The 13,835-nt window shown below is 33.1% G+C and overlaps 1 protein-coding gene across 5 annotated transcripts in view; it reads left to right on the plus strand.

Annotated features, from left to right (window-relative positions):
* CSMD3 (CUB and Sushi multiple domains 3) overlaps positions 1–13,835 on the plus strand; it is a 637,009-nt gene that overhangs the window by 391,621 nt on the left and 231,553 nt on the right. For all 5 annotated transcript variants that reach the window (XM_065830155.2, XM_071803847.1, XM_071803848.1 and 2 more), the window contains 3 exons: positions 7,369–7,485; positions 12,679–12,894; positions 13,499–13,687. In XM_065830155.2, the coding sequence (XP_065686227.1) occupies positions 7,369–7,485; positions 12,679–12,894; positions 13,499–13,687 (522 nt within the window). The remainder of the gene's footprint in view (positions 1–7,368; positions 7,486–12,678; positions 12,895–13,498; positions 13,688–13,835) is intronic.

Genomic DNA, 13,835 nt, shown 5'->3' on the forward strand with positions numbered 1-13,835 from the left:
GGATTTAATAAGTAATTTCTTTAGTTTTGATTTTTATATTTATCTATATAGGTAAGGTGTGCACACTGTTCCTCAGTGCACATACATATCCTCTGTGTGTGTATACATACATATGCAAACACAGTTTTATTTATACAGAAGTATTGTAAAGCATTTCTGAAACAGAAAAAAAAAAAAAAAAGAGAAAAAAGAAGAGCTTTCTGACTTTTGAGGAGAGTAGAATCTATTTCTGTGCTTTAAAGAGAAATATTGAAGGAAAATATTTTCAGAATCATAGAACAGTAACAGCTGAAAGAAACCTCAGAATGTCATCTAGTCCAAACCCATACCCCAAAAAGCAAGTCCAATCTGGATATTAGATCAGGTTGCCTACAGAACTGAGTTTTATCTCCAAGGGGTTGGGTTCAGTTTCTTCTATGGGCAACTTGTGACATTGTTTGACCACAAAATAGTTATTCTTAATATCTGCTGAGAAGTTCCCATCCTCCAGTTATACCCATTACCTTCCATCTTTTCACTGTGGTGAAAGCTACATGAATTGTTACAGTATTTGAATTCCTTAACAGTTTTCAAGACAGCAAATCCACTATGTTAAAATAAGCTATACAATCATAAAATTAAGGCTTCTTCAAAGAATGAAGAGTAAAACCTTTTATCTTTATCAAACCATCAGTCTCTTTTCAGTAAATGAATTAGTCTGTAGACTGTTATGAAGAAACTGTTAAAAATACTTCAGTGTTTTCAAGCATGACCAATTTCTGGATCAGCCTTTGCAAAATACTTTATTTCCTTTTAGAAGGGGAGGCACTGATCAAGGCCTAGGCTTTTTTTTTTTTTTTTCTTTCTTTGGTCCATGGATAAACAACTTTCTTATCCACACAGAGCAGAGAAAACCAACGAATGTTGTTGTGTACATTTATTTATTTTGAAATAGTTGATCTGAATATGTGGTTTGATCTATATGCTATAAAGATGGGACACATTATCTAGGGAAAAAAAGATACAAATAAATAACAACCATTCTTTTCAAATGAGAATATATACAAGCCTTCAGCAAATAATTATACTTAAGAGAGAGAAAATAGATGGGTTTGAGCTTTGCCTAGAAAATATTGCTCGTATTACATTTACACAATTTCTATTTAACATCTACATATGACTTGCTGGGTACCTATCTATCTGGACAGCCCTGAATTTCTTGACTGTAATCTCCTCCCATTGCTTAACAAAGAAGACAAAATTCTGTCTTATCATATCTTTTCTGTATGAATATAATAATATAATTTTGCATTAAAGCTTTGAATATATGTGGCAAATCCTATTCTACCCAATATATGAAGTATTATATTAATGCAATTAAAAATGTCAGGAAAATGAATGTAAAAGTTAGATCCCTAATCATCATGTCATGAAATCAAATGTTAATACCTAAAAATTCTTATTCATTATTTGGATGAATAATAAATATTGACATTCCATTCAAACTCCATGTACTTTAGAAAAGTAATAGCAAGAAAAAATGTTCAAGCAAGATGAAAAACCTTTAATGTTTGTGTTCAAACGACCTAGATATCCAAACAAATTAGAAAATATGATTTGTTCACTACCACAAGGAACATATTCAGGAAATATGGCAGAGATATTATGTCATTTCTGTTAAGACATTTCTAAACTAAACCCAATACTTTTTATTGAAATACAACTGTTAATAATCTTGCTGCAAATATTCAGTGTAGTAGATGCCATAATTGGAAAAGAATAGCATGTCTTGATCTGTTTCAGATTTAGATAAGAAGGTAAAAATACAACATTTCAGGTTTTGACTGATCCAACCTACACTAGTTTCTGTTAGGTTAATCTCTTCTGTGATGTAACTCAAGCCCACGGTTTCTTTCTAGAAGCTGATTATAATTATTTGATGTTCGTATTGTTATTTACTTGTTACTACTTGACTGAATCCCATTTTAAGACACAAAAGATATTCCGTAATTAGGGGGAAGAGATGCTGAAAATCCTTGATCTATGAAAAACAGTGTGTAAGACTCAAATTCTAATCCACTGTTTCAATAATTTTTAATTATATTTATAGTTCCCTGTTCTTATCAAATTACACAATAAATAAAAATATCCTTATGTTTAGATTTATATATGGACAAACACATCTACGTATAAATGGGTTTATCTTCACTGTGTCATTCTTTCTAAACTAGCATGTGTTATTGGTCTTTCCCTGTGATTCTTTAAACCATTTGTAAAACTAATCATTATTACTAATCAATTATAAATGTGTGGTTTCTCTTCCCATCGCCTTTGAAAACAAATATTTTGCAATTGTTTTTACTTGCAGCAAGCTGACCTTACAAAAAAAAGAAAAAAAAAAGGGGGTTGGTTTGGTTTTGTTTTCCTGAAGGTTTCTGTTTGTCTTCTGTGTATTTTCTCTTTTTTTTGGAGAAAATTGAGATACATCATTGCATAATCATTTCTGAGTTGTGGTTAATGGCCCATGGCTAGTGTGTTGAAAAATACTTATATCTCAAAAACTGTAGGTGATATAATTTGAAAATAAGGAAAATGTTGTTAATTTCCCACGTATTAAGGTCTTCAGGCAGGCTAAAAAGGGACAATAATATGGCTTATTTTAATTGCATTTAGTACTAAAATAACAAATGCATTCTCTTGATAGTTTTCCATCCTTCTTGGAGATGGTGACCCCCTTCTTTTCACATCCAGTTTTCTTGATAACTTCATCTTGTTGCTATATCCTTCATAACTTTGAGAATGACTTGTGTTACACCAAAATAAATTAGTTTTAAATAGGTAGTAAACCTTATTTGAAGACCTTGGATGACAAAGAACATAATTAGTGGCTGTTGAGTTTTATTTCATGGTATAAAAATCAAAATTTAAGAGGTAAGAAGCTTTTCTGTGAACGAGTGTTATGCTAGCTATATAGGCTGACCTCTGTAGGAAGACATTATACAGACTGACTTCTGCAGTGAAATATAAATATGTTAAAAATAGAACAGAGAACATGAAAAAAAATGAAAATAATCTAAGAACAAAAATGTCACCTTCCTTGCTTATTAGCTGCTGCCACAATCTAATGTGAAGTGTCCCAGTGACATTTGTGTAGCACAATTGCTGTGACAAGAAAGACAGGTAGGTACTTGCAATTGGTAATGCAGTGGTCATAAAGATGGAAAATGTATCTAACAGTAGTAGATTAAGAAAACCTGTCTCATTTAACGGAACCAAAGTGAGAGATACTAATGTGCTTTACAAGCCTTCTGAAGTGACTCTCCAAGAGGGAAAATAACCTAATGACAGTTTTGCAGTAGAAAAATGGGTGAAAGTGGACCATGAATACATTTAGGCTACAAATTATGAGACTATTTCTAGTACTGGAAGATGTATTTTCTATAATAGTTTTATAGTACCATGAAATATGGCCTGAAATGGAACTCGATAATTTTATGAATGACACAAGTAAAGTGCTTTCTTTACAACTATTCATGTATTGCAGGGTAAAACATGGGTGCATGTCTCCCACTGAGATACTTATGAATAGCCTAAGTAAATGTTCTAAAATTGTTTAGGCCAAAAAGTATTTTCAAACTATATAGGGCCATTTTCTAAGATAGTGTTGCTTATTGTCCTTTTTGTTATGACTGGTCATGTTGCTGAGCAAAATGAATACAGTTGTGATCATTTACAACAAAAGAAAGTGTAAGTAATCAACCCAACACTAAGAATTCATTTTGGCTAAACAACTGGTTTAGCCACTGAACTACACTATTAAATTTTGATCTTCATTCATGGCTATTCAAAACTTGCTTCTTAAGCTGTCACATCATTTTTGATCACTGTAGTGATGTAGGGATACTTTGTACTATACATCCAGGCACCTATCTGTATTTCATACAGTTGCTTCTATATTTCTTCTCTTTAGTTTTTTCTTATTTTGTTTCTCACTATTCTAAAAACATAATAATGGAGAGAAAAATAAATTAGGCATGTCTGCGATTCTGTCTTGATTTGTCTTCTCTGCTTGCATAACAAATTATCAATTTGTGTGCTAGCAACATGTTATTCCATTTTCCATATTAGAACACCAAACTAATGCTTCATTTATCTGCTTATCTATTCACTCTACTTTTAGCCTGTCCTAGCTTCTATCTCTGTAAATTAGATAAAGTGAAAGAATAGTTCCTTGTAAAATCTGGAAAAATGTGTGGATTTTATCTTTTGCTGTGTTTATTTACATATCACAGAATCACAGAATGGTTGGGTTTGGAAGGGACCTCTGGAGATGATTTAGTCCAACCCACCTGCTAAAGCAGGTTCACCTAGAGCAGATCACACAGGAATGTGTCCAGACGGGTTTTGAATGTCTGCAGAGAAGGAGATTCCACAACCTCTCTGGGCAGCCTGTTCCGGTGCTCTGGTGCCCTCAAAGTAAAGAAGTTTCTCCTCATATTCAGATGGAACCTCCTATACTTCAACCTGTGCCTGTTGCCCCTCATTCTATTATTGGGTACCACTGAAAGGAGTTTGGCCCCATCCTCTTGACATCCACCCTTGAGATATTTATAAACATTGTTAAGATCCCCTCTCAGCCTTCTCCAGGCTGAACAGACCCAGCTCTCTCAGCCTTTCCTCATCAGAAAGGTGCTCCAGATCCCTAGTCATCTTTGTAGCTCTTGTTTTTGGTTTCTGTTTTCCTTTGCACTTTGAAAAACTATCAGATACTAGGAGTGATATTATATGCTTAGGCTGTTTGCCATCTTATCAGGACCAGAGCACATTTTATATTTCAGATCTGTCAACTTGGCTTTGTTTTGTAAAATACTGGTCCCTTGATGCATTTTGTTTGCCATCTGCTAGCCTTCACAGACTTACACTGAGTGCTTGATGGTGTGCCAGAGATGTTTTGTCACTATTGGGGTGTCTGAAAGGTTTTCCAAACACCCACTGTAAAATACATTATTTGTTTGGAATGTTTCCCATGATTATAAAAACTAATTGCATTTCCTTATTTAATAGGGCTGACTTAGGGTATGAACAAAGTAGGTAGAATCAGAAGCTCAAATAACATGCTACTGTGACCCTGACTCTGTTTTACTAATATCTAAATATAACCAGATCTGGTCATAAGTGGACAATGCTTACCTTTATTATCTCTTCATCAGAGAAGTGAGAAGGAAAAATTAGTATGCTGGGAGGTTATTCCCCTGTGGTGACAATTATGAGATTAGGCAGTTGTGGTCCTAGAATGTCCTATTTCAGTGTAAGGTACTGGATCTGCAAATTTCCCGCTTACAACTAGGCCAAAAGGCTAGAAATAGGACAAAAGATTTCATTTCTGCTTTATAAGAAAACTCTAATTAAATGTGTATTTATTTTTATTCATGCCCTAAAGATAATGATGGCATGGAACGCAAGTAACCTCACTATGAAAAATTATTGACTTTTATGAAAACATTCCACAGTGTTAGTGAAAAGTCTGAAAAATGCATGTATTTCCTTGTGACAAACATCTGCTTAGGTAGAGGGTAAAACAGAAGGTAAATTAAGGATATTCTTTCCATACACTATATGGCTGGTCCTCAAGTTGGTTTTGAATGTACTTCTGCAAGCAGAAATAATGCTCAGTCAATGTATTTATTCTCAAATAAATAGCATTAATAGCAAAAGAAAAGAAGGGTATAACTTTTGTGATTTACCCCATCAATGTGTGCAGAAATTGTCATAAATAGAATAAATAGCAAGATAGAATAAATTGCATGATGTAACACATTGTACCACCTTTCTCTTGAGGAAGTATGAAGATGTTGTTTGAACACTGTTCATATATTGGAAGGCCAAATTTCTCCCACTGTTACAATCCATGTTGTTGAGTGCTACATTGGTAGCTGCTGCTGAGATTATATGAGAAGTAGGAGCCAATTAAACCAGCTAGTGCAGACGAGGCAGCCTCTCTCAGGAAGAGATGTTGCTTCTCCAGCCTCTGACAGGCTCCTTCCCTTACCCTCAGTCCTGTGGCAGCAGCTGGGAAGCACAAACATGAGCAGCAGGTGAGAATCAGCTTAGACAAGGCAAAGAGGGGTTGATAGTTGTATCGAATGGAATTGCAGGCAGGTAACTGCCATTTACCTATCTTTCAAAGTTCTTTTTAACAGCTTTAGCATCTGCTGAAGAGAAAACCTTATTGTTAAAAATGGGAGTGCTGAATACTGGCTTAGGTTAAGGTCTGGGCTCAGAGAAGCTACAATTGATACCTGTAACAATTCTGAAAGGACACTGGTTGAAAGTTTGACTACTGAAGTCTGAAAAGGGAGAGTGTGTGTTGATTTGGAAGAGGTGTTCATATTATGAACTACAATTAACATTGACTGAAGTCTGGTGGCAATAATACAGTTTACTAGGTTTTTATGTATTCTGGAACATTGCTACAAAATAATTTTAGTAAAGCGTATAATTAGGCTAAGAAAAATAAAAGAAATAGGTGTTTTTAACCTTGAAGAAAAAAAAAGTAGAAATACTAATTTCTTTTATAATGTCCTTCTGAAATAATCTATATTCAGAGAAGTATGATGTAATAACTTTGCTTGGTAGTGAGTTTTAATCACTGTTTTTGATAAAAGATAATTCTAAGGAATAAGAGCCTCTTCACCACTAAAAATTACTCAATTAGTTTAGTACTTCAAAACCTCTGGAACAGAAAATTCAGCATTAAAATGTAACAGTGAAATATGAAGATATTTATGCCAGTGTTGTAAGATTTTATTTTTGTATTTTGTATTAATTCAAGCTGTAATTTAATTTTTATACTGCTGAATTACTGATTATTTTTACAAAGTCACTATTGATACTGTAGAAAGAGTTATATTGTCAATTGTCATTATCATTTACATTAAAGATATAGATGCATATGCAATAATTAGATACAACAAAGGATGTCATGCTTCCCTGCAGTAATATTTTCAGTCAGTAATTCTTCAATACAACATCTACTCTGTACCATTTTAATTTTCTAGCCTTAGCTTGTGGACACATCTATATTGTTTGAATCCATATGTTCTTCTACTTTCATCTTCCTGCTGAACTTGTGATTTTCACAGAGTCTCAATAAAATATGAAAAAACAGCTAGGGATTAATACCTATAAAAATGTTAATTATTCATTGATTATTTTATTATTGTGTAAAAATGGGCTGTAGTTATATGTGGAATTGCTGACCAGCACTTTTAAGTAATTTTAAAGCCAGAAGGGGGGGGGGGTGTGTTTGTTTTAATATTTTCACATATTTTCTCTCATCTGTAAGTTTTATATTAATTATTTTATTATTATTTTATTTGTTATTTCTAGCTTTATGTGGTGGAGATGTTAGAGGACCTAGTGGAACAATTTTGTCCCCTGGTTATCCTGATCTGTATCCAAATTCTCTGAATTGCACGTGGACTGTGGATGTTACCCATGGAAAAGGTAAATAAACCCTCTTCTCTTTTTCCGCCTATTTTTGTCTTATATAAGTCCAGTATTCTCTGCTACAGGTGTAGGTCTGCGTTAGCAGATATGAAGTAGGAATTGTATTTCTGATGTTTGTTTTTGTTTATTGTAGTAATTCCTAGGATTCCAGGTGTGGACTATGTCCTAATGCTTTCTACACAACAGGAAGTCCCTAAAAGTTTATAGTCCAAGTAACGGTTGCATGTGCATTAATTTGTTCCAGTTAAAAGAGGATGAATGTTTTTTCTGTGTTGAGGAGGAAATGCCTTATCTTAGACAGAGATTAGCTGGAAGAAGTCATTGATATTTAGCCTTTATATCAACAGAAGAATCTGAAGTGAAGACTTAAATGAAGATTTTATTTATATTATAGCATAAAAAAGGAATTAGGGTAGTGAGAGAAGAGTTGTTTAAAAGGTTGTTCATTGTGCTAAATTTTACTTATGACTAGCTGTTGGCAAGTAAATATCTGACAAAATTCCTATTATTTTGAAGAAAAGAAACTGTTTTAGCTTACTGAGACACATTTTCAGAGTGGCAGCATATAAATGGCAGTTTAATATATATTTATGGATTGAATAAATAATATAATTTAGAAATAAATGTAGAGGAATAAATAATAAATAATGCAACCCAATAAGAGAACATTTAGAGAGATAAGAAAGAATTATACTATGACTGATTGCAGAAGCTGAGGGATAGGAGAGCCTTCTAAGAGAAGGATGATTATCTGTTCAAGGGAGATTTCAGGATAAAAATGTAATACCAGTTTTAACCTTTCTCTGAGAAAAGATCTTAGTAGGAGTTATGTCAAAGACATATGAGACAGGCAGAAGAGGTTAGAAAATGCTTAGGACATAAATAGAAGTTGGGAAATCCACGTAGCACAATTTCCTTGAAATAGTCTGTCATACTTGCTTTCAGGTGAAAGGTTTTGGGACTAGTTGAGAAGATATGGGTCAATCTTTTAGATTTTTGGTAGTCTGGGAGTGACTGCATAGTGCTTTTGTACTATGAGTGGAAAAAGAGAAGCACAATAATTTAATGATAAGGGAAGGAGAGAAATATAGATAAGTGTCATAAGAGAAACTGAATATAGATAGGGTGAGGTAATAAGAACACAAAAGGAGAATCTCATCTGTGACACTGGAAAGAATACAGACAAATGAAGGGGAGAGGAAGGAAGACAAGTTCAGTTCTGAATTTCATCATTTTTCTCTGTGAGGGCATGAAAATTGTTACAAAGTATACTGTTGATGTATTCCTTTAGTAATGATTTATTGATAACATAAAAATGAGACTTCCCTAACAGAGAATTATGCTAATCTGTGATCCTCGTGTTTTATTTTGTACAAATAGTGTGCTAGTTCTTCATCTAGATGTTAAATCGCTCCAACTGGATGTCCCATTTAAAGCTCCTTAAAGTGTTAAAGTGGCAAAGTGTGTCTCTCAAAATTATTCCTCCAGGTATTCCACAATCTCCTTTTACTGCCAAATGATGCCATTGTGTTAATATAATTTGCTTGTAAGTATCCACAGTGAAAAAGCATTCTGAAATTACTGAGGCTACATACAAATGCTACATTTGCCTTTGTTATCTCTAGGTATGATACATTGGTTTTAGAGTTGCAGGAAAATAAGGTACAGTGGATCTTTTGCAAAGGAGAAAAGATGTGGGAAGAATATAACTTGGTAAGCAAGAAAGTGTAAGAAAACAGATAGTCCTGTAGTAATTTATTTTGCAGCCTGTCTGAAAAGTCACTGGAAAACCAATCCAAGCTTTGCAATGTGGTCATTGAAGGGAAGTTGCAGAGATGGATAAGGGTTTACCTTCAATGGAGTAATATGTGACTGAAAAATATGTAAATTCTACAGTAAACGTAAGACCAAATTAAGCCATATTTTCAGGATTCATGAATGATATTTTATTAACACTTTCTTAAATCGAAAATGAGATTCTGGAAGAATGCTTTTTTTTTTTTTTTTAAATTACACAAAAGTTTTGAGATTTATCTTTTTTTCCTTATACCCTCAGCTAGAGAAATACTTATAACTTGGGATATATAAGAGCTGAAATTCTCAATGCGGTTAAATTTTATGTGAGACTATTGAAAAAAAACAGCAAATATGATGAGAATCCTGAGAAAACAAATATACAGAAATAATCTATAGAGCTAAATGGACTAATAGTATAAACATACATATTTATAAGCATGTATACTCTGATACATATACACACACATATATGCAGAAACAAGCACTAGAATGTTTGTGGCAGTAAGTTTCATGTTATCTTATGGAAATGCTATTAAGGAAAAATATTAAATATGAATGCTATGTGGTAATTTGTCTTGAGCATTTTGATTCATGCTGCTCAAAGATCTGCTGGAATCAATTGAAGACTGAGAAGTTGCTGTAGTTGGAAATATTGTGTGAATTTTTTGTATTTTGTTCTTGTTGGTAAAAAGATATTAATCATTTAAGCTCTTCCTGTAGTACTGCATGAGAAAGGTAGCTCTCCTTTTCTGACACTAAACTACAGACTTACTTATTTAACTTTAAACTTCGAACAGTAAAGCTCCATGTCTGAGCAAGCTAGTCTGTTAGGCCACTTCTGTATTTAATCGACAAATGTATATATCTTCAGGATATGAATCATCTCACCCTGAAAAAGTATCTAAAGTGAATGGAATGAATGATCATCTGAAAGTGCCTAATTATCTCTATCATTTAATGTCCAGGGGGCTTATATAGTCCCCATATGAATTGTCCATGAAGAGACTAAGTTTAATATAAGTTAGTGTTTGACAAAAATTAATCTTATACAAATAAATGGGTTATTCCATAGTGAAGGAGAAAAACTCTGTTCCAGAAGTCTTGTTTTCTGCTCAGTTTCATGTCTAATACAATTCCGACCTAAGACTATCAAGGAGTACCTTCTACTGGTCATTAACTAGTGATTTTTAAAAAATAATTAACTAAATTTTCCTTTTGCCACGTTTTTTTCTTTTTTGACAAATTTTTGTAGTTTAAGGTCAGACTGCCAAGAAAATCTATATAACTTGTAGCTCCATAATGCTGTGGGGTACTCTTTTAAACACACACCTTCATGTTGCAACTTCATATTGCTGTTGCATAACAGCAGGCAATTAAATGCATATATTTAGTTAAAAGCTTTGTATTTTACATCTGTATATGTTGTATTGCTAAGAAAAACAGATTCTGTGTTTTTACATACTGTCTCAACTAACAAAATCTGCAATATAAATTTTCATGTGGACCAGCATGACAATTCTTGAATGTCCATTAAAATCAATGTGATTTTTTTTTTTTTTTTTTTTTAGATTTGTTAACTAGGGAATGGAACATGTGCCTTAAGTATAGTTAATATTACTAGTAATTGTGTTACTTATGAAGACGAAAGGAGGCATCTATCATAAGTATTGTATTTTTTCTGTTGTTAGCAAGCAATTCAATATATGGTCAAGTGAAATTTATGGAGTATCAATGGTATATTTTAAACCATTTACTAACAAAACAGTTAATTCACTCCTCTCTCAACAGACTGGATTGTAATATGGAGAAATGACATTAGAGTGTTATGTCTTCTTATCTTCATTTCAGATTTTTAAATATTTCCCTTATATAGAAAGGGACACATAAGGCAGAATGAGAAAGAATCTCCCTGAACATTTATTTTAAAATTCTTCTCCCGAGAAGACACAATCACACACCATAGATTAATGTGATTAGAATATTTTCCCAAGAAAACTAAATTGTACAGCTACTGCTGGAATATACCTTGGTGTTTTGCTTAGAAATGTCATGGCAATCTGGAAAATTGATTGAAAAATTCCCTTGAGTTAAACCTTGAATTTGATGTTTGAACAATACTCAGTGAAGCTCAGCCATGATTCACAGGAATTCCATTATTTTTATTTACTACCATAAAATTTTCTTTGGCATTTCTGATTTTCTTGTTGCACCATTCATGTATGCATAAAAATAACCAAAATGAATTTCAATTGTAGTAAATGCAACTTCATTCTGTATGTATCTCTTATATAACAGTTTTCTCTTAAGACCTCTCTTTTTATGTCAAATCACAGCTGTCTCCTATGGAAAACTATGATAAAAAGAAATAAACCATTTCAGAGTTTATCAGTCCGCAAATTAATTTTGTTACCCTGTTGGGAAGTTCTTGGGGGAGGGGGTGTGTAAAAGTAAAAAGGCAAAGTATTCATTTGCTTTTTTATTAAACTATGTCTACCATTAAAAATCTGTTGTCTGTGAGAGTACCCAGTGATCATCAGTCTTCATATTCAATCACATCTTCCCAAACATTACATCATTAAATACATCTTACAGAGCCTGAATCATTGGTTTGTGACTTTTATGAAGAAACTGAAAATTCTATTACACTCAAGGTCTAAATAATACTCAAGCTACCTAATGTATTCTCCTGTTTCTTTTTCCTTTTTCTCTTTATTTTTCTTTTTTTGGTAATGTTTCTGTGCATTCTACCCAAAGATTGCGGTCTAAGTCTTAGAGAATTGAAGAAAAAGTGTCATCTGTCTTCACCTTTTAATTTCTATTTATTGCTATTTTATTGCTATTGTGTTGCAGGATATATCTTCCTTTCTAGATATGTGATTTGTATCTGATGGTTTGCAAAAAAACATACTGTTGACATATGCCACATCTTATGAAGAGACCTCCCATTTTTTTGGGAAGGAAATGCTTCTGTTACTGTATGTGCCATGAGAATATAATGTCATATATTTTATAACCTTTCTTTTCATTACTGCTGTACAAAGATACTGGTGACTGTAAGACATAAGGTTTACCTTTTCCGTTCTGCCATAAACAGTTTTTAACTTCAAATATACACAGTACATAATTGGATTTTACGTAGAAATGCAAGCATATGTCTTTGAATTCTATGAATCAAGTATCCATATTTGCAGTAGAGGCAAAAGTGAAAGACAGTATCAAAACCAATAAGTATTTTAATATTGAAATCAGAAATGATACTAATTTTTAGAAGAACTGAATTATTTTCGTTTTCTGAACCATGATTTATAATGAAATACATTAATTTAATCCTTGGTTTAATTGCATTGATCTTCACAGTGTGATATGTGAATCTAATTCTGCTTTTTCTAATAGGAGTGCAGTTCACCTTCTACACCTTTCATTTGGAGGATCACCATGACTACTTACTAATAACAGAGAATGGCAGTTTCACACATCCATTAGCACGTCTGACAGGCTCAGAGCTTCCTTCACCAATCAATGCTGGTCTCTATGGAAATTTCAGGGCTCAGTTGCGTTTTATTTCAGATTTTTCAATATCATACGAAGGATTTAATATTTCTTTCTCTGGTAAGGAAGTACTGGTAACAACCAACTTTTTCACTATTTTATGTAAAGAGAAAAAAGAAGTTTAAACTTGAAGTGATGTTGATGTACACATATACTGAATCATAACATTACATAAGCTGTTTCCTAAACATAACAATTCAAAGTTAGAAATCCTCTCTGGCTCTGTAGAGACTTTTCTGCTACACGATAGATAAGACGGCAGTTAACTATAAGAAATTATCAAATGAGGGGAGGAAACAGAACTAATTTCAGTTAGTGAAATTCCAGATGAGCACAAGTGTCAATTATTTGGACTTTTATTCTGTGCCATTGTTTACATTTGTCTTATGTACCTGGAATATTTATGACTTTTACAAGAGTGATAAAGCATGTTGTTTTATGCATCTTTAGAACATTGTGTACATATTCATCAGTCTTCATGTTTTAATGTAGTATAATTGCAAATTTAACATTCACATATTCATTTTGTTTTTTTAAATCTGAAATCTGTATTGATTCCACTCAGGTGGAAATATACAGAAATTACTAGACTACAAAATGACAAATATGTCTGATTGAAAACATGTATTCACTTCTACAAGCTGACCTGCTCTCTTGTTTTCAGAATATAATCTTGAACCTTGTGAAGATCCTGGGATCCCACAATTTGGTAACAGAATAGGATTCAATTTTGGAGTGGGAGATATTCTGACATTCTCTTGTTCATCTGGATATCGTTTAGAAGGAGCTTCAGAGATTATTTGTCTTGGTGGTGGCCGAAGAGTATGGAGTGCACCTCTGCCAAGGTGTGTGGGTACGTGGTCAGCTGCTTTCATTTGCTTGTATGTGTAGTCATTGTCCATGGATTTGCAGATTGACAGCATGGAAAAGCATGGTAATACACCTCTTACTTTTTAATGTACTCTCATATTCTCCATATTTCTTTAGCCAAATTTATTTAA

The sequence above is a fragment of the Patagioenas fasciata genome, chromosome 2 (genome assembly GCF_037038585.1).
Source record: "Patagioenas fasciata isolate bPatFas1 chromosome 2, bPatFas1.hap1, whole genome shotgun sequence".
Classification (NCBI taxonomy): Eukaryota; Metazoa; Chordata; class Aves; order Columbiformes; family Columbidae; genus Patagioenas; species Patagioenas fasciata.